Raw genomic sequence first — 25,396 nt, 5'->3', positions numbered from 1 at the left:
GCTTGTTCAAATGAGAGAGATTTTCAAAGCTTGTATGAGGATGTTATGACAGATTTGCCAGCAGCTGGATTATACGTAGCAACAGAAAAAATCAAGATGATACCACCATATGAATACCTGGTTGTTTTTTATTTTTCTTGTGCCACACCCAGTGATGCTCAGGTGTTACTTCTGGCTATACATTCAGAAATCACTCCTGGCTTGGGGGACCAAACCATGATTTGTCCTAGGCTAGCGTGGGCAAGGCAGATGCCTTATGCTTGTGCCACCACTTTAGTCACTGGTTATATTGTTGAATGCAAGATGGTGTGTCTTCAAAAATTATAATCTACCAGTTAGATCTTAAAACACTTAATGACTTTCAAAAATTGCTGATATTAATTTGGCCCATCCCTCTTTAGATATTCCAAATTCAGAACTAACTACCTATTCCTTATTTAGAAGTTGATGCTACCTTGAATAGCTCAAGACAACTGACTCCAGAAGCTCAGAAGGAATTGGACATTTTTATTGACCACCTCCAGAATTCCAATCTCACTCACTTTACCTGCAGAGAGAACATATGGCTATTACTATTCACAACACCAAAATCTCCAACAGCTGCCTGTTATCAGGACTTCTGTAATGGATATATCTTCATATGAAACAACATACAATCATGTTATACTTAGAACTAATAGCTAATTTAATTAATAAAAGGAGGTTGTGAACTCACACGTCATTGGGATATAACCGTGATCTCATAGTTCTGCCAATACTCAACAATGAAATTATAAATAATAATATACTAAATAAGCAAGTAAATAAATCAATAAGTAAGTAAACTCTTGTTGATATTCTACGTTTACTAAACAAAGTTTCCATTTTCCCTTTTTCTTCCCTTGAAAATAGAATGAAAAACTTCCTTGGAGTGAAACTTAAAAGAAGACCTGCAAAGAGATACTGAAATGTGTTACTTCCTGATTCTCCTGCACAGATCTGTTGCTATCATTAGCTGAAACACTTAACTAAGGAAAACCAGTCATCCTGAAATTACTCTACACACATCTGAAGACATCATCAAACTTTAGAGCTGATGTACCTGGAAATAGCTACCCTAAAAATATTTTAAAAACAAAAAGAAAGGGGGATACCTAATCCTACAGTTCAGCACCTGCCAACAATACATGGTGTTTGCCCTTTTAAATAAGACCCTAAGTGGGTTTGTCATAAGCCACTGGGCTTCTCAAATAAAAAGATTAAAATATTCATCAAAGTCTTGCTTGCAAGGTCCTGTTGACACCAGCAACATGGCATGGAACATAGAGCTCTGCTCTAACATATCTGGTGCCCCCCACAAAAAAGAAAAAAAAAAGAAAAATATTCAGAAAAATTGAGTTCTTGTGGTATGTGGTGTAAAAGGAATCCTCATACTTTGTTGTTGAAAATCTATTTAGTTCAGCTTCTATTGAAAATAATATATGAAGACTTTTCAAAAACTTTAAAATAGAACCTGCATATAATCTAAAAAATTCCCTGTGTGCATATATTCCAAAAATATAAAACTTAAATTTACAAATATACTTATTAAAGACAATTAACAGTAGTATTAAATTATGGTCTTTGATGTAAACTTTTTCTACATACTGTTTAACCTTTTTTTAAAAAAAACAGTGAATCACAGTGAAATACAAAGTTAAAAATTGTTATTGTCTGAGTTCTGGTCATAAAATACTCAAAAACGTATCCCTTTGGAGTGTTTATTTCCTGCCACCAATTGACCCACTGTTATTAAAAAAATATTTTAAATAATCACCTCAAATTTTTGGGGGGAGGGGAAAAAGCCTATTTATTCTCAATATCATTGAGCTCCAATTAGAGATCCAAGCAGTTTTCAATAAGGTTCAATTCTTTAATTTCCACATCAAGCAATATTCTTTCCAAAAAAATTATGAGGAAACATTTAATTTTTATTATATATATATATATATATATATATATATATATAAAACCTAAAAAATTTGAATCTCTCTGTAATCACTTGTTTCTCTAAAGCATTGCTACTACTATCCCAATTAATTGGTTTTAAAACTAAACATGATTTGCTTAAGTGAGCTTCAAAATGAGGAGAGTTTACGTTGGTCACAAAATCATCAAATAAAAACTCAGAATTTATCCAAGATTGGATGATTCTATTGTCTTTGATGTCATCAAGATACTTGTCTAGGGGCCGGAGAGATAGCACAGCGGCGTTTGCCTTGCAAGCAGCCAACCCAGGACCTAAGGTGTTTGGTTCGAATCCTGGCATCACATATGGTCCCCTGTGCCTGCCAGGAGCTATTTCTGAGCAGATCGCCAGAGTAACCCCTTAGTGTAGCCGGGTGTGGCCCAAAAAAACAAAAAACAAAAACAAAACAAAACAAAAAAAGATACTTGTCTACCTGTATCAAGCCTGTTTCCTTGCATCCTTTCCTTCATGAATTTTCACAGTAATAAATAATAAGAAAGAATGCCAAATCCAACTTACAGAGCTACTGTCTGTGCTGATTGATTCAGGCCAAGTAGTTGAGGCAATGTCTGTCTGAATGTAAAATCAAACTAAAATTAAATAAAAATAAGGAGGGAAGTGTCCATTCTCATGTTTAATTAATCATTATGAAGCCACTTACCCCACTGACTGTTTTATATGATACATAATATAAATTTTTATATAAACCATAATATTTATTATTAGTATATAATATCACATATTATTGTTATATTATTAGAACATATAATTAAATATTATGATGCTATAGTGTTTATTATAATAATGTAAATATAATATTTATAGTATAAATATAAGTTGTAGTATATATAGTTATAATTATATAACTATGTATATGTAAATATTATATATACTTAGTTCTAGTTTGAGTTTCCGACTGAGAAATTAAGTGTAATGATGTGACTTTTTCTAAGTCCATTCTAGCTCGATTGGCTTCAAATTTGTTACAGTAAATCTTCAGCCATGAAAAAATGATTGGACTATGGGGATATAAAGAATGGATCCAGAAACAACAGGAAAAAAATCAGGCAGGTAGCCATGATTAAATCTCCAATGCTACCATTACTCAAGAGACCAACTACCTGGAGAGTTTTCTCCATTTAATTGTCTTTTCTCTGCTCACCTCTGCCCTTATTTAACACCACTTAGAAGTTCCCTGGTTGTGGACACTTTTCTTGTTGTGTGTGGCAGGTTTGGTTCATGGCTCACAACTTCCATTTTAGAATTCATAGGAACCATTCTGAAAAAACTGGAGGGAATACAATATACAGTCTCAACCTTTGGCAAGAATTCTGTCTTTCTTGTGAGTCTTGGTCAAGGTGAGATAAAAAATCAGGAAAAATAGTGGAATTGATGTCCTAGTTGCACCTTTGGGTAAAAAAGTTTATGTTTCTCAAATACTCACATATTTAACTATTATTGGTTACTTATTCCTCCAATCTTTAACTGTTCTTCTGATTTTCTCTACTCTTTTTCAAGTTTTATGACCATTAGTAAATAGCTCATCTGCAATCATCAGGCATAATTCTAGGGTGTGGGTTAAATATTGATTTAGTTATGCAAATTTTTAGGAATATGATTTTTGAAATGTGCTACCTTCTGGTATTTTTATTTATGAGATGATAATAACATTATATAAAAAGTTAACTTAGGCAATATCATATTATATTTATATATTTTAATGTATAATAGCCAATAGAATACTGAATCAAAAACATTTCTTTACTAAAATTTAGAGGAATTTTCTAAGTTTCCAAATCTAGGAACTTTTCATTTTTCCAGATGAGTCTCTTTTAAAATAAAACTGGTTTAATAATTTTTTTGTTATTGGGCCATACCCGGTGGTTTTCAGGGGTCACGCCTGGCTGTGCATTCAGAAATCGCTCCTGGCTTGGGGGAACTATATGGGACATCAGAGGACCAGCCACGTGAAAGGCAAATGCCCTACAGCTGTGCCACCTGGTTTAATAATTTTATGATATACATGTTTGATTAATAATTTCTGTGTAGCAAGATATTTTTGCCATTTAATTAAAATGTTGATCCTCATAAACAATAGAACATCTGAAATTAAGATTTATCTCCAATGTCAGCTTTGGAAATGTTAGTGTATTAAAATATTAGAGTAAATAGCACAGACTAACAGAGCTGCTCTTCTGACAGAAGTACTGTTTGTCTCCAGTCTTATTCACTTTTCTAAATTATATTTTATATAATATATATATTGATGTTTTATTCAATAGTATTCTCACCTCTTAAAACTTATTTTAAACCTTATACAAATTCAGGACACATTATGTTTCATGGACACCAGAATTGAAAAGATTTTAAATCCACATGGTGATTATTTATATTGGTCTCTGAACTTTCTTAGGAGCTGATGCATTTGTGCAAGATATTTTTCTCAAGCTTTCTGAATTTTAACATCTAAAAATGTATTGTGGATGACAGACCGCAGTCCTTATTTTAAGAGTGGTGATTTTATGTTGACCAGTCATAGATATGGTTGTCTCTGTTTTGTTTTAATTTTTTGTTTGTTTGTTTGGGGCCATACCTTGCATTGCTCATGAGTTACTCCTGACTTAGCACTCAGATATTACTCCTGGTGTCCTCAAAGAAGTAGCAGCGTCTGTTACCAGATTGTTAAAAAGAAAAGAGTCAGAGAGATAAAACAGAGATTAAGGCTTTTGCTTTGATCCAGCTGACCACTGGCTTGAATTTCAAACAACTAATATGGTCCTCTGAGTAGATTTAGGAATGATACCTGAGCATAACATCATTAGTAAGCCTTGAGCACCACTAGGTGGGTCGCAACAAAATAGTAAATAAATAAATAAATAAATAGGTGAAATAGGTACCAGTGAAGTAATAAAGTACCTTGTACTCTGCTGATCTAATTTGATCCTGTCAATTCAAACATCCAGTTGAAGTCCTCCGGGAGTGATTGCTAATCTCAGAGCCAGAAGCAAGCTCTAAACATAGTTAACTGTGGCCCTATCCTACTCCCCCTAACAAAAATAAAAATTTTAATATGATTTATCAACTAATAACTTTTTGCTGTACAACACAATAATTTTTCACATATATTGCATAGTATATACAAAATTGTCAACAAAATGTTTATTTTGTTGTGTGATATGTCTCACAGATTTACATTTTCTTTGTGATAAAATTTTCAGATATATTGTCTAACAACTTTTAAGTAGATAATAATGTATTATTAAATACAGTTATGATATTGTTCACTTACATATTAGAAAATTTTTATCTCTAACTATAGCTTAAATATTTTGCATATACTCACACAATTATGTCATATAATGTCTCCTGTCCCTGGGAAACACAAAATAATTTGTATTTCAGTGACTTTTACAAAATATTGATTACAAAGAAGAAATAAAAAAAAAAGTATTTGTCTTTCAATGACCTCTCTTGGCATGATGACCTAAAAATTATTAATGTAAAAAGGCCTTTAAAGTGCTTTTTTTCTGGTGAGTGCAGTTAGAGAAATAATTACACTAACAATTATCATGATGACAGTAATGACTGAGAGAAGTAGAATACTTGTCTCAAAAACAGGTAGGGATTTGGGGGAGGAGGAGTATGGGGGCATTGGTGGTAGGAATGCTGCACTGGTGAAGGGGGGTGTTCTTTATATGGCTGAAACCCAACTACAAACATGTTTGTAATCATGGTGCTTAAATAAAGATATTATTATATTACATAAAGAAAAAAAATAAAGTGCTCTTTTCATTCTTAAATAACATTCCATTGAATATGGATGATATAGATATTCATTTATTATAATATGCATAGTAGTAATATAGTAAATTGCATATTACTGTATCTGATTTATGGTTTCTCTTTCTCTTTAAAAAATTCTCTTTAAAAATATAACCTACCCTTGACCTGAGTCAAGGTTATACATAAGAGTCGAAGTCACTGATTCCTGTCGGAGAGTTTGAAGCTTGAGAAACAGTTTCCAGGAGACAGTAAACTATGTACCTTCGCATATTAAGTTATTAACACATATTAACACATGTTAAGTGTTTACAATTTCTTTCTTTGCAGTCCATAAGTTTACAAAACATTTGTGAGGTAAACTAACCCAACTAGAATCTAGAACCAGCAGCCCAAACAATTTAAATGAGAGGCCTTTTAAATGACTAGCACTCAGGGCTTATATTTGGCTTTGTTTTAGGGACCAAACCTCAGTTGGCTATATGCTGGGCAACCGCTTACCCCACTGTACTATCTCTACAGTCCCAATGAGTCTTTCTGATTTGATGTAGAAAATTATATATCCCAAGGATGGTACAGTAAACTCCCTTAATTTTGTCTGACTAAGCATGGACCAGACTTTCAGGGGTCAAGGATCAGAGCAAGTTGCCTCCATTACCAACCTTCCCACTTGGGTGAAACTTATCACATCAGCTCTTTACAGTTCTCAAGTTTTTCCAGGCCTTATGAACAGAAAGGTAGAGAAAAATAGTCCAGCTCACGACATGAAGCTCACCACAAAGAGTGATGAGTGCAGTTAGAGAAATAACTATATTGAGAACTATCATAACAATGTGAATGAATGAGGGAAATAGAAAGCCTGTCTAGAGTACAAGTGGGGATGTGTGGGGAAGAGGGAGTTTTGGGATATTGGTGATGAGAATGTTGCACTGGTAGAGGTGGGTGTTCTTTACATGACTGAAACCCAACTATAATCATATTTGTAATCAAGGTGTATAAATAAAGATATTAATAAAAAAGAAAAATAGTCCACACCATGACTGTAGATTAAATATTAGTTCTCAAGAAGATGTTCAAGAGTACCTACATTGCTAATACCCGAAAAGGCTTCTTCAATACTGAATTAGTTACCATCAGAAAAATGCTTGATTAAAATCACTGGCTATCATTGTATAGGGATGTGACAGTTTGATCCTGATTTGGCATATTTCCAAATCTCATATATTTGTAAGTTGAAAGGAAAAGCATAAAATGAAAGTACCTTATGGGATAATGTTCTAAAGATACTGAACTACTAATTTTGTCCCCCAGGACAGAGTGAAAATATTTATACACAATGTTTGCCAGTTTAGGTTGTGATTATACAGAAAAGATTCATGTAGTATTAATGAATAGAGGTGAAAGTTTATTAACTTATATAAAATAAAAATAAAATAAAGAATATCTATGAATTTGTGTGTGCTTAAAAAAAATAAAATTTTCATTTTTTGTCTTTTTCTCAGGAGATGGTGCCAAGCATGTCCATGGAAGGGCAGAGCAATCACACATCTGTTGTCATGTTTGTTCTTCTGGGAATCTCAGATGAAAGAGACCTGCAGCTTATTCTCTTTCCAATATTCCTAGGAACCTATCTAGTGACTCTAATATCTAACCTGACTCTTATTACCCTAATCAGGATGGACTCCCACTTGCACACACCCATGTATTTTTTCCTTAGTTTCCTTTCACTTATAGATGTTTGCTATTCTACTTCCATCAGTCCAAGGATGCTTTCAGATCTCTTCAGAGATCAAAAAACAATTTCCCCTATTGCCTATGCCACTCAGTATTTTGTTGCAGCTTGGATGGGTCAGGCTGAAGGCTGCCTCTTGGCTGCTATGGCCTACGACAGATACGTGGCTATTGGGAACCCTCTGCAGTACTCAACCATCATGGCACCTGGGCTTTGTCATTTGATGGTTGCTGGAGCTCTTGGAACTGGTTTCCTTTGTAGCTTAGTTGAAACAATTCCCTCCTTTAATCTGTACTATTGTGGGCCAAACATCATTCAACATTTCTTTTGCAATGTTCCTGAGATTGTTACCTTATCTTGCTCCAGTCCCTTCATAAGCCAAATAATTCTTTTTCTAGTAGCTACTTTCATTGGCTTTGGGTCTTTGCTCATTATCTTGCTATCCTATGGTTACATTGCAGCTTCCATCCTGAAAATATCCTCTCTCAAAGGCAGTCTCAAGGCCTTTAATACCTGTGCCTCGCACCTGGCAGTAGTGACCCTCTTTTATGGTACAGCTCTTGCTGTGTATGGACACCCTAGTTCTGGTCACTCTCATAAACAGGACACAATCCTGTCAGTGTTCTATGTTATTATTATTCCCATGTTGAACCCTTTAATTTATAGTTTAAGGAATAAGGAAATTAAGGAAGCATTCAGGAGGGGAATGAAAAAGACAACACATTAATTACAGCAAGAATAACTTACTTTTTGTTTATTTATATAATGAAATATTATTTGCCCTAACAGGTCTTAAAGTAAATGGAAGAATAAAATGTAATGTTTTTTCACCTATTATGTCTTCTCAAAGAAAAATGTAAATGTGATCTTTTGTTTTCCAATAAAATTGTAGAAATATAAAAATTTAATCCTTTGGTTCCATTAAATTTATCTTTTAAATACATTTTTTAATTTAGTGATATTTTAAAAAATTATATTAATTTATTGGATACAGAGGCTGGAGAGATAGCACAGCAGTAGGGCATTTGCATTGCAAGTGGCCGATCACTGACTGATATTGGTTCGAATCCCAGCATCCCATATGGTCCCACCTGCTTGCCAGGAGGGATTTCTGACAGAGCCAGAAGTGGCCCCTAAGCACCACCAGGTGTGACCCAAAAACCAAAAAACCAAAAATCCAAAAGAAAAGTTATTGGATATTGCTTTTACATAAATAAATGTATATATTACACTATACTAACCTTGATCAGATTGATTCATCAACCATTTAACCTCTGCCACTATTTTGAATTAAGTAACTAAATTATTTTATGTGTTTTTAATTTTCCTAGTTAAATTGTATATAGAGGGCCGGGCGGTGGCGCTGGAGGTAAGGTGCCTGCCTTGCCTGCGCTAGCCTAGGACGGACCGCGGTTCGATCCCCCGGCGTCCCATATGGTCCCCCAAGAAGCCAGGAGCAACTTCTGAGCGCATAGCCATGAGTAACCCCTGAGCGTCACAGGGTGTGGCCCAAAAACCAAAAAAAAAAAAAAAAAGTTAAATTGTATATAGAAATTAAGTCATCTAGTAATTATCTTTCACTTTCTTAACCCCTTCTAATTTATTTTCAATTTAAAATTTTACTATTAGTAGTAGGAGCAATATTTTTATTTTTGGAACACTTGATGGTGCTCAGGCCTGCCATCTGGCTCTTACCTCAGTGATCACTCAGTCGGGGGACCATTGTGAACCTAATATCAAACCTCAGTTGGCTTCATGTAAGACAAGCACTTTACCCATCCTTGAACTATGTATTCAGCCTTCTCACATTAATCACTTCAAGTACCATCCATGTTGTTACAAGAAGGGAATATATGGGGCCAGAGCGATAGCACAGCGGTAAGGAGTTTGTCTTGCACGCAACCAGCACAGGACTGATGGCAATTCAAATCCAGGCATCCCATACTTACGGTCCCCTGAGCCTGCCAGGAGCGATTTCTGAGCCAGGAGTAAATCCTGAGCGCCACCTGGTGTGACCCCACTCCCACCCCCACAGAAAAAAAGAGAAAGAAAAGGAAAAAAGGCAACATATTTTTAAAATATGCTTTATTGTCACTACCAACTAATCTAAGCAGTATAATCAACTTAAAAGTCAGTTTTCAGGGCAATAGAGCTAATAAAAGGATTAAGGTATTTGCCTTGTACTGAGTCATTCCTGGTTCCACATCTCTAGTCAACAACAAAAAGCAGCCTCCTTCCAAAAATGAGAAAATAAGCTTCAAAAACACTTCCTCAAAGTAGACATACTACTCAACTTTGTTGTTGTTGTTGTTGTTTTTGTGGTTTTTGGGTCACACCCGGCAGTGCTCAGGGGTTATTCCTGGCTCCAGGCTCAGAAATTGCACCTGGCAGGCACGGGGGACCATATGGAGCGCCGGGATTCAAACCGATGACCTCCTGCATGAAAGGCAAATGCCTTACCTCCATGCTATCTCTCCGGCCCCCATACTACTCAACTTTAAGAAAATATAAAATCATGAATTTCTTTGTTACATGGATGTGGAGAATATCATATTGGTTGATGTTTGTAAGAAAGAGGAGGGCAGATGAAGTATGATATTTCTATATGTGAGATATAAAAATAACAAAATAGTTAAGTAACAAATGCTCAAAATCAGCAGAGACTAAGTATTGGTATTTTTTATGCTTAAAATATTTTCGTCATTTTTTTTATTGTGGGCAAAGTGAATTACAAATATTTCACAAGTGAGGCTAAGGAATTGAAGTAGTTAATGATGTCGATGCTGGAACAATAGTAGAAAGAAGCAGACATTATTGCGTGGAATATGTACTGCAACAATTAACTCATGAAACTGCACAATGAACAATTATGTAAACTAACTGTTTCTGGAAAAAGAAAAATAAAGTTTAGAATTAACTAGTTCTAGTGGGATGTGATGAAAATAACTCTTTTTTTCCCCTATTTTTGAGAATCTCAGTTTCTATGAAAAATAATAGATGGAGACTTCTCAAAAACTTTAAAAATAGAACTTCCATATATGACCTAGAGGTGCCTCTTTGCGGCATTTATCCCAACAATATAAAACATTAATTTTTAAAGATAATCATGAAAACGATGCATATATTAGTTAGGGTCTGGTGTAAGTATAAGCACAATAAAAGATAAGTATATAGAACCATGCCCACAAACAAAATGGCGATCTTTGCACTGGGCCAGCTCAGTTTACATTCACTATTTTGAAGACTCTTCTGATGAAAAATATGTCTGGATTTGCTTAATTTGGAAACTATCATATCTCTAGCTTTATTTCTTAACAGTCCACAAATAAGTGACATCCCTCAGTCTTTATTTTTTTCCTTATGACTCAATTAACTTAGCCCAATATCCTAAAATCTTTCTAGATTGTGGCAAATTGTATGAAATGATTTTTTTCCCTCATAGATATGTACACACTGCTTATGTATAAATTTTTATTATCCACTATTCTGTTGAAAACTAGCTTTGTTTCTTGGTATTAGCTATTCTGAATAATATTTTAAAGCAATTGTATATAATGGTAAGTGTACTTATAATTTTTGCAGATTAATATTTCCTGCTCCTGGGATAATAACACAAGAAGAGCCTATGGAGCTAGCCCAGTTCAATCATAGCTATTCTGTTTACATTCTTTTTAATCTTGGCCATTCTCACTGGTATGAAATGATATTGCATTGTTGTTTTTATGTGAATTTTTCCTAAAAATCAATAAAGATGAACATTTTTATCTGCCTGTATGTTATCCTTATATCTTCATTAAAGACATTTTAGCCCCTCTCCCACTTAATTTTATTATAAGTTAAATGCATTACTTGATTTTATTAAAGTTTTATTTATTCACCATGTTTACAATCCCGACCCTCATAATGTTTCAGATTATTACAGCCCTCTTTTTCTTTTTGACTCTACCAAAAATAAGACTTATTTAATAAATAAGACTTAAATCTTACTTTTCTTTTGCAAAGATTCTACTTTTAGTTTCAGTGTTCTATTGTAGTTTTTTTTTTTAGATTTCATTTGATTGATTTCCCCTCTATTTAATATTTTCTTCATTCTGCTTTCTTTGGGTTCACTTTGTTGGTCGTTTTCTAGTTGCTTTAACAGTATTGTTAAAATGCTTGTCTAGGTCCCTTCTCCCCAAAGATGTCCCCATGACACATGATACATAGAAGTAGAAAATGCTACAGAAATATATATATATGTAATTATGAAATTTGCTGTAGAAAATATTGTGACATAGGATATCAAAACAAAATCATGATTAAATATGATTAAAGAATTTTAAACTTTTTATGTTTGAAGATTCTTTATATTTAATACTCTTGATATATAATTAACAAAATGACAGTAGTACAACATATTTAAAAATTCTGGTAATCACATTTTAAAATATATTAAATACAAAATGTGCACAAATATTCTGCAAATAAGTCTCCAATGTGGTTATACTTTTTTGAACAAAAATCATTTATAGACTATCCCTATTAGTCACATACAGATATGTGAAAAATCTTATTTAAGCATACAGTCTACAAAAGGATTGAAACAGAAAGGTCAGTTAGGCATTAATATGTAAATTGAGCAAAGCACGACATTTCCATAATGTATATTGATATATATAGATAGATAGATTCTACAGAGTATATTGTTAGTATGTAGGCTGTGGAAACTATAACATAAATTTAGTAAATCCTGGAATTTGGAATAGAGAAGAAAAGCAATATAACATAAGAAAATTAAAAGAAATATTATAGCCAATATCTCCTTTTCTTAGAATTTGACATTTATAATAATGGTGTCATTCATGCCAGGATATCAAAAACTCATGTTGAAGAAAAAAAATAGACATTTGAACTGTTTCCAATAATAAAAGGAACTCTACTTGTGTGCTCTGTCATAAATATGTAGTTACTAAATTCTAAGCAAAGGAATATATATTTTTATTTGAAACAGAAATGTCAATAAAATTAAAATGAGTGGACACCGTACAAATGTTTTGTTGTGTATGCATTTGTTTTCTGCTGTTTTTCATTGAGTTGCATTACAAGTATAACTAATGTGCAGTCCTCTTTAATATCCTCTTGAGTGCCTCTTTGATCTCCTTGTTCCTCAGACTATAGATAAGAGGGTTTAGCATGGGTGTAATAATAACATAGAATATTGACAGTACCTTGTCCTGTTTTTCAGAGTGTCGAGAATGAGGATGCAAGTAAACAAAGAAGGCTGGGACATAGAAGAGTGTTACAACTGTCAAATGGGAGGCACAGGTATTGAAGGCCTTGAGACTACCTTTGAGGGAAGACATTTTCAGGATGGATACTGTGATGAAACCATAGGATAATAGAATGACAAGGAAAGAACCAAACGCAACAAACAAAATTGCCAAAAACAGAAGCATATGGGTAAGGAAGGGGCTAGAGCAAGATAATACAATTACTTCAGATATGTTACAAAAGAAGTGTTGAATGACATTTGGCCCACAGTAGTACATCTGAAAGGCAGGAATGGTTTCAAGCAAGCTACAGATGAAACCAGTTCCAAGGGCTCCAGTAACCAACCTCTGACAAAGACCAGGTGTCATGATGGCTGAGTACTGCAAAGGGTTCCCAATAGCCATGTATCTGTCATAGGCCATGGCAGCCAAGAGGCAGCATTCGGTTTGACCCATCCAAGATGCAGTAAAATACTGAGTAGCACAGCCAATAAAGGAAATTGTTTTTTCATCCTTGAAGAAATCTGAAAGCATCCTTGGACTAATGGAAGAAGAACAACAGACATCTATAGATGACAGGACACTGAGAAAAAAGTACATGGGTGTATGGAGTTGAGAGTCCATCCTAATTAGTATGACAAGACTCAGGTTCCAGAATAAGGTCACAAGATAAATTCCTAGGAAGACTGGAAAGAGAATGACCTGCAACTCTTTTTCATCTGTGATTCCCAGGAAAACAAACATGACCACTGCTGTGTGATTTTTAACCCTTCCTAGCGAAATGCTTGATTCCATCGCTGAAACAAAAAAGATGAAAGAATAAAATGACTTAGTTACAAATGACAAAATTTTAATTTTTTCCAGTAATGCATCTGACTAGATATACAATTTTAAATAGTCATGTTAAGCTCACTTTTCTGTTTCATATAAAATCATGTATTTGGGCCCTATAAGGTGTTATGTTAAAAATAGCAATATTTGCAGTTGATTCTAATGAATTTTTCTGTCAATCTAAATCCTTTTTATAGTTACCAATTACTGAATTGGATATCAGTGTTCCTAAAAATATTAGTGACCTAAATATTAAGTTTCATGATGCTCAAGCCATCTTAATGGGAATTAAGAAGCAATTCATTATATGAAGGTTTATTTAAAAATACTAAGACAACAACTTCCATATGATCAAATATTCTAATTGTTGGCATCTTGTCCAAGATTTCAAAAACATTAATTCAAACAGATATATTAACATCTATGTTCATTGCAGCTTTATTTGCAACTCAAGTATATGTAAGCAAGTGCATATCTAATAAGAGTTTAGTGCAGAAAGAAGTTGTAATTTATATGCAATGGAATACTATACACTTGTAAGAAAATATGAAATCTTATTGTTTGTTGAAGATTGATGCAGATCAAAACACAATATCAACATAAAAATGCAAGTCGAGGGAAAATTGTAAAATCCAAAATAACATTGTTATATTAGGAAAACAGTTAATGTTCTCATGTAAAATATTCTCACCTAAAATATAATATGTACTCATGAAAAAGTTTAAAATTTTATATCAATAATTTTTATTAAGTCAAATTTGAACTCATTTTTCGATTTGGAATGGCTGGATGGTGTAAAGACAATTAAACTTCTGTTTACAAGGGACACATTTGAATTCACTCAGTACATCTATAGGATCAGAATAAATGGTTGTAATATAATCATATAAACAAATATTAATCTTAATAAAACATAACTAGTCAAATTTGTATTAAATGCCCCTATTACTTAAACTAACTAAGAGATAGAAATTCGGTAAGAAACCAATAGATCAAGGAAAATAAACTCTTATTAATATTTATGACAGAGGGAAATGTTTGAAGCTCATGCTTACATTGCAAGTAGGCCTGGCAGATACATTGACCACAATATGATAATAGCTTTCTACATTAATATTCACTCTCATCACTAGACAGATCAACCAAAAGTTATATATTAATAAGGAAACCAGCTTTTCACAACGAATGCATCTTGCTTTTACTGGGCTTGTAAGGGAAATTTTAACTTGCTTCTAAGAAATTTACCAGGATTTGAGCAAGCAAGTTACCCAATAAATTAACTCTAATTTAGCAGTGCACTACAGGTTAAGAGTATTTCTATAAATTTATATTCTTTCTTTGAAATGGTTTAGGTGTAACACCTGCCACATTCCAACTTAAACTGTTGTTTTTAGGGTTACGGTTAGAGCTTAGGGGTTAGGGTTAAGGCTAAGGTTAGAAGACATAGAATTTGGGAAAGGTTATGGTTAGAGTCAGGGAAAAATAAATAATTGTTTCTTTCACTAAAAATGGAAACCATAGCCCTAAATGAGAAAATGAAAGTGTTGGTATCAGTAGAAAATTACAGGACCATTCACCTCCAAAGGCTGCAAGCATACACTTCTGCAGTGAGCATGGAACATTCTTCAGGATATACCGCATGCTAAGACACAACTCAAAAATTAGCAATAAAAAATAGAAATCATATCACGTATCCTTTTAGACATCAATACCATGAAGGTAAAACTTAACTCCCAAGAGAAATGTAGAAAACCTTAAACATTTGGAAACTAAACAATATATTACCAAACATTGAGTCAATGTGGATATCAAAAAAAAAAAAAAGATTCCTTAAAATAAAAGAGTTAAATCACAATTAGAGCCTCAGAAACACACAAAAACAGAAGCAAGGAAAGTTCGTACCAAGAGATACTGATATCAGAAATGCTCATATAAGCAGGCTAAAGGGTAAAAATCCCAAACTAAGTCAAACCAAGTAATAATAAAGTATCAATAAAAACAATAGAAAGATCAAATGAAATTGGAGTTAGCTTTCCAAACAGTCAAAAAGAAAAACAACTTGAAAATATCTAGTTACACCTATGTTGGTTGCTCAACTCAGTGCATAAGCCAGGCTATTGAAATAACCCAAGTACTCAAATACATCTAGATGAGTGAATGAACCAGAAAGTTGTGGTTTATATACACACAATAGAATATTATGCAGAAGTAACACAATAGAAGCAAAGGTAATAGAGAGTCTCTAGTTATAACAAACATTTGTTTTTTTTTTCCTTTGTTTTTTTTTTTTGTTTGTTTGTTTTTGGGCCACACCTGGTGGTGCTCAGGGGTTATTCCTGGCTGTCTGCTCAGAAATAGCTCCTGGCAGGCACGGGGGATCATATGGGACACTGGGATTCGAACCAACCACCTTTGGTCCTAGATCGGCTGCTTGCAAGGCAAACACCGCTGTGCTATCTCTCCGGGCCCGTATAACAAACATTTGTTTTTTAGCTATAGAACAAAGATTTCCAAGTACTAGTAGGAAGGCAGGGGGAAAAAGGGATTGTGGTTATTTATATTAGAAAAGGAAGAGGAAGACTTAGAAGTAAAATAAGGTGGTGGGATATTTTCACTTTGATGCTGGTGGTGTAGAAACTGTATGCCAAAAGCATGAAAATTAACACTATTTTGATTACACTATATTACAATTAAAAAGCAAGTAAAATACAGGTAAATATTTAAAATGTGAAAATTTTGCTTTGGTGATATTAAATATTTTACACTATTAGACAATATGAGTCACTAGAAAAGATGAATACGATATGATCTCTCTTATATGTGAAAACTTACTCCAAAAACCTACAGAAACAAAAAGTTGTGGGTTCAAGAGACAGAAGATCAGAGGCCGTAAAAATGTGTATAAGTTGGTAAAATGTTCAATTTTCCAGTCAGAACATCAATAAAATCATAATGAGTAAGAATAAATAATGTGATGACTATATTTATAGTATTTTATTTATTTAAAAGTTTGTCATTATATATAAATCATAATTGTAAGGGAAACATCCTAATTTTGTGGAACTATATACATACAATAATCCTATGTTAGTAAGAAATTAGTACACTTACTTATTTAAAAATACTGTGTTGTACACCTAATTACTAATTACTATTAATTGTATCTTTTATAATAAATATACATTTATTGTCAAATTAATGTTGTCTATTAGTTATCCAGGATTACTTAGAAATAACAATAAATGGGCCCGGAGAGATAGCACAGCGGCGTTTGCCTTGCAAGCAGCCGATCCAGGACCAAAGGTGGTTGGTTCGAATCCCGGTGTCCCATATGGTTCCCCGTGCCTACCAGGAGCTATTTCTGAGCATATAGCCAGGAGTAACCCCTGAGCACTGCCGGGTGTGGCCCAAAAACAAAAAAACAAAAAAAAAAAAAGAAAGAAAAAAAAAAGAAATAACAATAAACGATAGCTGTACCTGGTGATTGGAATTCTAAGGGTGCTAGAGTTTTGTAGAATTTGGGGAAATTCTTGAGGTAATATTAACACTGAGAGGCCTCATTGCTTAAGACAGATGTAGATTCAGTCCTCCTATAGAGGAAAGGCAAGTCACCTGTGTTTATCCAGGAACAAATCATACAAATAATTTTCTCTTTAAGTTGAGGGAGCCATTATATGTAACAGATCAACCAGAAGCATGACAATGTTAACACAGATATCAAAAAACTCCTTTGTTCTTTTTGAGTCTTTTAAAAAGCGGTGCACTTTATTTTTATAGAATTTAGTTTTAAGATAAAATTTGCATTGCATAGTTCAACATAAATATAAGTCAGACATTTTATCAATTGAATTAAAATTCTATACTTTAGACTTTTTCATTTCTGGAGAAGTCTGTTCTCTGAACATCTCACTCACACATAAATATACATATTCTCTCTGACTTTATCACTTTATATTTCACTAAATAAAGGTATTTTATTATAAAATTGGTTCTGGAGATATAGCATAGCAAGTAAGGTACTTGTCTTGCTTGAGGCTGAATCGTCAGTATCTCATAAATTCCCCAGAACACTACACAGTGTGATCTCTGGGGTCAAAGTCAGGAGTAACCTCAGTGCATCACCAGGTTACACTCTCCCAAAAAACTCAAGTATTTTACTATAAAATTAATTTAACATATTTACTTTCTTCTTACATTCTGGCAACAGAGCCAGTCTTATGTGCAACTAGTTGACCTGATTAACTCATTAGAATCAGATGAGTAAGGGCTGTAAACTATCTTGTTCAAAATTCATTATAATGTGTTAAATTTAAAAAGTTGAGAAAGAGAATTTATTAACTTATTTACTGTACTTCAATAATTGTTTGTGTGTGTACACAAATAATCTAAGAAATTTTGGGAAAAGGATGGGTGATCATTTTAAATATTCACTGAGATTTTATCATGTAGATCTAATAAATTAAAACCTTTTTTAGACCTGTTATACAGAGCATATAATGACACCTGAAATTTCTGCATTATAAAACTCTGAATGTTGTTGAATTAAGAGTAGGAAAAATAAATGTAGAAAAGAGCAAAAAGACAAATAATACTTGGGCCTGGAGCAAACCTGTGCCATCCAGTCTAATGTGTTGACATCATAGGATCTTCACCGATAACACTGGAGATGAACTTAAACTATTCCAGAATATTCATTGCATTTTTATTAAGTATTTTAACATCTGATTTAGTCATTAGAATATTCTGATAAAATAATTTTTAGTTTGGAGTTCAACTCTATAATAATTTTTGTAATGTGTTAGGCTTTATATACATTATCTCAGTGCATCCTAGTTGATCATTTTATTTTAACTTTTACAGGTGAAAAAATAGAAGTTAGTATACTTAAGATCACATGCTTGGGATCTAAAAAATAGTTCAGTGGGTAGAAAAATTGCCAATCTGGCTTCTATTCTGGTATCTCATATGATCACATACGTACTACCCAGGAGTAGTTACTGAGTACAGAGCTAGGAATAAATCCTGAATATTTCTGAGTGTGACCCCAAAACAAAACTGTAAAAACAAATACAAATATGTCATCAAGTTTGTGTTCCTAGGTTTTCATATTTACTCTTCACCTGATATTTATGCCTGATTTAGTTTAGAAATTAATATATTTTTAAATTTTATAAAATTTGGAATAAAATAGAACAAAGGGAAGAACAAGGTTATGAGAGTTAGACAGAAACATTAAAGAAAGTCAGTGTTTGAGGATCATCAAAGTAATTCTACATTGAAAACCAGAAACTACTATTCTTTCTAAAACCAGATTTCTCACCTTGATTAAGATTTCACTGAAGACAAAATTCTTGCCAAATATAAAAATTATATATTTACCATCACTCTCACCTTTCCAAGATGAAAAGATTAAGGTGAATGACTCAAAAAATCAAAACTGTTTGTCAAGAAATAGGCTTGCTACTCACAAAGCAGATGTCTAGTAGATATCTTCTAAATTAAGAAGTGCAGAGGAAATAAATAAAAAAAGACAAATGGGAAAATTTCTCCAGGTACTTGTTCTCTGGAGTCCAGATAATCATGAAGGTTTGATATTCCCAGTTTAACCTGACCAATATTCCTTGTCCCATCTGGATTCATTCTTCACATCCCCAAAGTCCAATCATATCTTCATGGCTAAGAATAAACTTCAATATGCTTGGATCATTAGAAATGAATGCATTTAGGAAAAGCTCTATTATTGATCATAGTTTTACAGTTAGAAACCAAAACTAAAGGAGCTAAGTGATTTTTTCCCCCCAAATGACAGAGCCAGAAGGCCAATGGTTCAATGTCTTCATACCAATAACCTAAAAATAAGGGAACTCTGGGACAGAATGTTATTACAACTTGTTCCCTCATATGCTCCCTTGAGTCACCAGGAATGATTTGTGAATGTAGGCGAGGATTGACCACTTGCCACTCAAAACAAAACAAAAGATATTGTAATGCTTACTTATTAATATTGAATTTTATTTATGTGAGGGGCTGCCAGTAGTGTTTAGAGGGGCAGGAAGCTCTTCTTAGTGATTATCAGCATGACAGGACCATATTTCAGTTCAAGGCCTAAAGATCACTGTTTCTCAGGACCTTTGGTGCTCAGGGACCTCCAAGACTACACTCATTGATACATGGAGTTCCCCAATGACAATCTTGTGATGCTCAGGGCAACATGGGGGCATCATGTGATGCCAAGATTGAATGGCAGTTAGCCACAGGCAAGGTTTGTACATTAATTTCTTTACTGAATCTTCAGTCCCAAATCTCCTATTCAGTATCTAATAGTTTTAAAAATGATGAACATTGCTTCATTTTTATTCTCCTGTCAGAATAAATTTGTCTTCTTCTAGTCTTGAGTGAATTTTTACAACCGTGTATTTTTGAACTCATTTGTTTTGAGTGCATATTGCTTTAGTTAATTTGAACATAATTACATAATTATGTCCACATTGCTTTAGGTAATATGGACACAATATGGTATTATGTATATTCATCAAATCCATGAATACAGGAATTCTTTTTTTTTTTGTTTTTATATTTCTTGTAGTAATGTTTTATAATTGTCATCACACGGTCTTTAACTGCTTTTGTTATAAAGTTTCTCCAAGATACTTTATTTCATGTAGTTTATTGTAAATATAAATCTACATGATTTTGCAATTAATGTTTTATTCCACTACTTTGACAAGCTAATTATTTCTAGAATTTTTTGCATTGTCTTAAGAGTTTTGTCTGCATATTATAATGCAGCCAACAAATAGGAAACACTTTATATTTATCAATGTGGATTTTCTTTTACATATTTTGATTAAAACTTCCAAAAGGTTGTTGAATAGTAGTGGTAACTGTATACATATTGTCTGTTTCAAATATTAAGGGAAAATTTTTTAGTTTTAAAAATACCGAGTATAATATATATGAATATATCATTTATTTTGAATTTATTTTGTAACCTGCTATTTTGATCTGTAGGTTTGTTTTTTCTGTAAGTTTTATTTAGTATACTTTTTATAATATTCTATGTATATGTCATGATACCTAACAATAATTAAAGATTTAAGACTATCAGCTAAAAATACTCTGCACCAAACAGAGTTTCTTTGGAGAAAAAGAAAAAAAAACAGAACAAAAAATCTTATACATCCCTTCTATAAATGTGCAAATATCTCTTCTATTTGAAACAAAGGTATAGGAAATTCACAAATTACAAGCGTTTAAGTTAGGAGAGTAAGTCTAAATCATAAAACAAAAAATGCTTTATATGCTTAAAAGCTTTTATACATACTTCAATTTTATTGAAATAATATTAATTTGCATAAATGTTTTAGGGGTATAATTTTACACCTTTTAAAAATAAAGGTTACCCTGCCTTAGCCACCACCAATGTCTCTATCTCATTTCAAACATTTATGAACCATCCATTTTATTCCTTCCTTCTACCATGCCTCTGTGAACCTTAGCTCTGAGGTCAAAGTACCCATAATGTTTTGTGTGGTTCTGTCCCCCCCTCCCTTTTTTTAGCCGTGCAGTTATTCGCCTTAAGCATACAGAGTACACACCATGGTTTCCCTCATCCACAATACTATATGTCTTCCCTCAACACAGAAGCACACTCTCTGTTTTCACTCACTTTCACATCCTACCTGTGAAATTGGCTGACACAGAGTTCATAACCTACTTTCCCCTCCATACATTTTCTATCTAAAATAAACTGTTATTCTCCTGAAGTGACTGGTGGATATTCTTTGTGAGTGCTCCACTCGCCTAGGATTCAACCTCACAAGTGATTCTGTCCTCACCAGCGACTTCTACATCTTGGGATCTGATTTTACCAGCATTATTTACATCTGGTGCCATAGCAGGAACTCTGAACAGGGACTCTGAACAGGAACCCGAGAAGACCCGAGTGATAGTAATATAATCCCCTTATGAATGAGTGCCATGGTCCATTAGTGAGTGAGAGCTAGATTCCTGAGGGGTCAAAGCTATGCTAATTTCTTAGTTTTGGACATATGTTGCTACACCTTTCAGTAATTTTCTTACTGAATGGTAATGTTCATGATGGGCAGACTGGCATTACTTTTGATGTTATTTTGGTGCATCTCTATGCTTCTATTTCTCCAGAATACACAATTTTTCTCTCAGGAAATATCTTCTATATTAGAAATATCTTTATTGAAATATATTAGAAATATCTATATTGAAATATCTTCTATATTAGAGAGTAAAAGCTCCTTCCTGATGGTGATCTATTCTCAAGATAACAGCTATTCAAGGGCTAATACTTCATTGTTCATCACTGGCGTTAAAAAAAAAAGAGACCCATAATAATGCCCCTTCACACTCAGAGGCTTAAAGCAGCTTAGTAGAAACATCTAAGCCTCATGAACCCAGCCACTCCTCCCTCACCCATCAGGAAAATGATCAGCCATCATTTTACGAGGGCTTGAACATGATCTAACTCAGCCAGTTCAAAAAGGCCTGCACCTCGTATGAACCAACATCCCTGTGTTGTGTTGAGTTCTTACTGGCTGAAGTGAGGGTGTGCTTTGGATTCCTCATGATTTTCATATAATAGCTAATAATTTTTTGAGCCCTTCGTAATTTTGGCAGTGAATTGTGTGGCTCAGTGATGAGGCTAAGACTAAATTCCACACCCTAGGTTATTCTGGTAGGAAAATTTCAGGAGTTCAGATGACTTACGAGATGTTAATCAGGGAGCGAGAGTACACCAATGTAAAAAAGCAGGCTGCCCTACCACATGATGTTTTGACATAGGTCCAGGAGATATCATTGTGGGCTTAGAAATAATTGATGCAGATTTTATATTAAAAGGTAGCTATACAAAGATTTTCCAGAGAGTTTCATAGCCATGCATAGAATTTCTGGGGAAACTGACAGATGGTATATAGAGGCAGATTAAAAATAAAGAAACAAAGCAGCACCTGAAAAGGCATACAGTGCTTATCCACATCTCTGAATTCCTCTTCTCCTACAAGTACATCGTAATTCAATTGTATTCCCTCAACCATCTTTCTGGAGTGATCGAGTTTTTTAAGTCTGTCCAGTGGGAGCTTATGTAAATATTTGCCATTGTAAATATTGGGATGGGTCGAGACAGATTTTTGCCACACATTTATAATCTCTCTGCATCCAATTTGCATCATTAGTCCAGATACCAAGGTGTTTAATACAATAAAGAGCAAGAGGACCATACTGAATGCATGCTTTCTTAAACTGACTGAGACTGTGTATATTTAAACCTTCATAGGTTAAGGCCATTTCATCCTCTTGGTTGGGAAAATTTATTCCTGAGTCTATCTCATTACCAATTTCTTGTGGAAATGGCCCCTGAGGTCAGATATTTTTCTCATGGTATGTTTCAGAATTCATATCTGATAATGCAGATCTTGACCATACATTCAGGGACAAGGTAGTTCAAAATATGGTAGCAAGGTGTTCACCTGTCCTTCTAGAGTCTCCAGTGGTCGGCAACCTTTTTTTTTTCAACTGAGCCAAATCTCGCCAAAATCACGATTGGAATTTATTTTGAGAGCCACACAGGGCGCGCACTGACAGAGGCTAGGAGCAGAGTCCTGACTCCTGGAGCAGCTGCCCAGCACACAGATGAGCCAAATTAAAAGTGTAAAGAGCCACATGTGGCTCCAGAGCTGCAGGTTGCCGACCACTGTATCTAGATCAATGTATTTCAGCCATCTATCACTCTGTCAATCAGAGGAAGAAGGCAATTAACTATTCAGTCTAGGCTGTAAGATATTTCTTGAACTGCCCAATTTGGGGCCAATGTTGTGAAGAAATTATAGAAACATCAGCACTTGTGCCACATATATATATTTTCATTAATCTCAAGGGTTATAAGTGGGCACTCATTTTTTTTGTAAGTTTAGAGGTAAAGGTCACCAGGGTATAGAAGAGGCAGTAGGTCGTTGGTTCTACCAAATCTTCTAATTCTAAGGTGATCAGGGTGGCCAGACATTACAAAGAAGAGTAGCAGAAGCTGAGCAATCCACTCTGCATTTCAATTGGCACGGAAATGAAATTATTATTTCAACAACATTATCTGAATCAATTACTCCCACATGAATAGTGATTCCCTTAACAGACTGCTTCTACCTAGGACCAGTGTGGGTTATGGTGTAGGGTTATTATAACTGACATTTCTGCAAGCATGTATGTACCCTAATAAATCCATCTTTTCTCTGATAGGGTGTGATATTGCCTGACACTGACCATTAGCATTATCAATTGCTAAAGTTTTTATTAGATGTTGTCTGACATCTATATCTTCTACATGCCTCTCAACTGCATTTTGCAATCTGCCAAGAAAATTTGCATGACTCAATAGCCCCCTGAACAATCTTGGCATAACTACTGATATACTCAGCTTCAGAGTCAACCTTTTTCCAAGCCTCTAAAGCAAGATCCCTAATCATTCTTAAAACAGTATGTGGTAATCTAGCCATGTTAGGCAATTAGAAAAATAAATTTTTTCCTGAAGCCTGCAGTTGAAGTGTATGACCAAATATTTTCTGGGAAAGGCTACTCGCTCTAAATATAATTTAGGTTAAAAGATTTTATCTCTTGGGGCTGGAGAGATAGCATGGAGGTAAGATGTTTGCATTGCATGCAGAAGGACAGTGGTTCAAATCCTGGCACCCCATATGGTCACCTGAGCCTGCCAGGAGCGATTTCTGAGCTCATAGGCAGGAATAACCCCTGAGCGCTGCTGGGTGACCCAAAAACCGGAAAAAAAAGTTTTTATCTCAGCTTTTACTGAGCTCATAGAAAATAATATCCACTCTTAACACTTCGCTGTAAGCTCTGAACTGAGATTCCCACCTCTAGGTAAAGATCATTTAGCAAGACTTATCTAGCCCTTCTCAATTTGTTGTGCTTAACAGACCATCTTAATACTCTTAAAACATCTTAAAACTCAATCTTTTATAAAATATTATAGTTACAATAAATGAAATTAAAATTGAGATATAATGATCATCTTTAGAAAAAAAGAACTATATTGGGAAGTATCTGCCACTTGAATTATTCATTTCACATTATGCTAATTGTTTTTCTCTTAGCTGAATATAATTTTTAGGTATAGCATCCTTGATCTAGGGCTATGGATGTACTCAACAATTGAGCATTTGTCTTATTTGCATGAGATCCTGTGTTGGGTCCTATCTCTTGCAGTAATGTTTTACAATCTCTGGCACAAAATTTAAAAAGAATAAAATTTTAATTTAATAAAAGATTAACAATTTATAATAAATTCATATTAATATGACCAATAAATGTTAAGTGATATTATAATGTACCCCATTTTATGCCTAGAGTGAAACTTCAAGGTCATATTAAGTAATAGAAGCTATAATAATGTGTGTTATTTAACATCTACCACCTTTCTGAGACACAAAAAACATGATAGTGTTACTACCATATTTTTTGAGTTTACACTCTTCATCTTATTCTAAATGACACTATCAGTTTTTATAAAACAAACTGTGTGTGTGTGTGTGTGTGTGTGTGTGTGTGTGTGTGTGTGTGTGTGTGTGTTTGGATCACACCCGGCAGTGCTCAGGTTGCTCAGAAATTGCTCCTGGAAGACACGGGGACCATATGGGACACAGGGATTTGAACCGATGACCTTCTGCATGAAAGGCAAACGCCTTACCTTCATGCTATCTCTCCGGCCCCAAAGCAAACTTTTTTATTAATAATTTTTATTTTGACCAAAGTAGATTACAAATTATTCACAAT

The 25,396-nt window shown here is 34.0% G+C and overlaps 2 protein-coding genes across 2 annotated transcripts; one reads left to right on the top strand and one right to left on the bottom strand.

Annotated features, from left to right (window-relative positions):
• The first annotated feature begins 7,272 nt into the window (after positions 1-7,272).
• LOC126017713 (olfactory receptor 5A1-like) lies at positions 7,273-8,226 on the top strand. Its single transcript, XM_049779765.1, has one exon. It carries the CDS (start codon positions 7,273-7,275, stop codon positions 8,224-8,226), a length of 954 nt encoding a protein of 317 aa, XP_049635722.1.
• A 4,363-nt stretch (positions 8,227-12,589) lies between these two features.
• On the bottom strand, positions 12,590-13,543 carry LOC126017715 (olfactory receptor 5A1-like). Its single transcript, XM_049779766.1, has one exon. It carries the CDS (start codon positions 13,541-13,543, stop codon positions 12,590-12,592), a length of 954 nt encoding a protein of 317 aa, XP_049635723.1.
• Between the last annotated feature and the right edge of the window lie 11,853 nt (positions 13,544-25,396).

Source organism: Suncus etruscus, chromosome 9, assembly GCF_024139225.1.
Source record: "Suncus etruscus isolate mSunEtr1 chromosome 9, mSunEtr1.pri.cur, whole genome shotgun sequence".
Taxonomy (NCBI): domain Eukaryota; kingdom Metazoa; phylum Chordata; class Mammalia; order Eulipotyphla; family Soricidae; genus Suncus; species Suncus etruscus.
The sequence above is the reverse complement of the archived record's forward strand: the minus strand, read 5'-3'. Positions and strand labels throughout refer to the sequence as shown.

Coding starts and splice junctions, on each gene's coding strand:
- LOC126017713 (XM_049779765.1), top strand. CDS start 7,273: ATGGTGCCAAGCATGTCCATGGAAGGGCAGAGCAATCACACATCTGTT.
- LOC126017715 (XM_049779766.1), bottom strand. CDS start 13,543: ATGGAATCAAGCATTTCGCTAGGAAGGGTTAAAAATCACACAGCAGTG.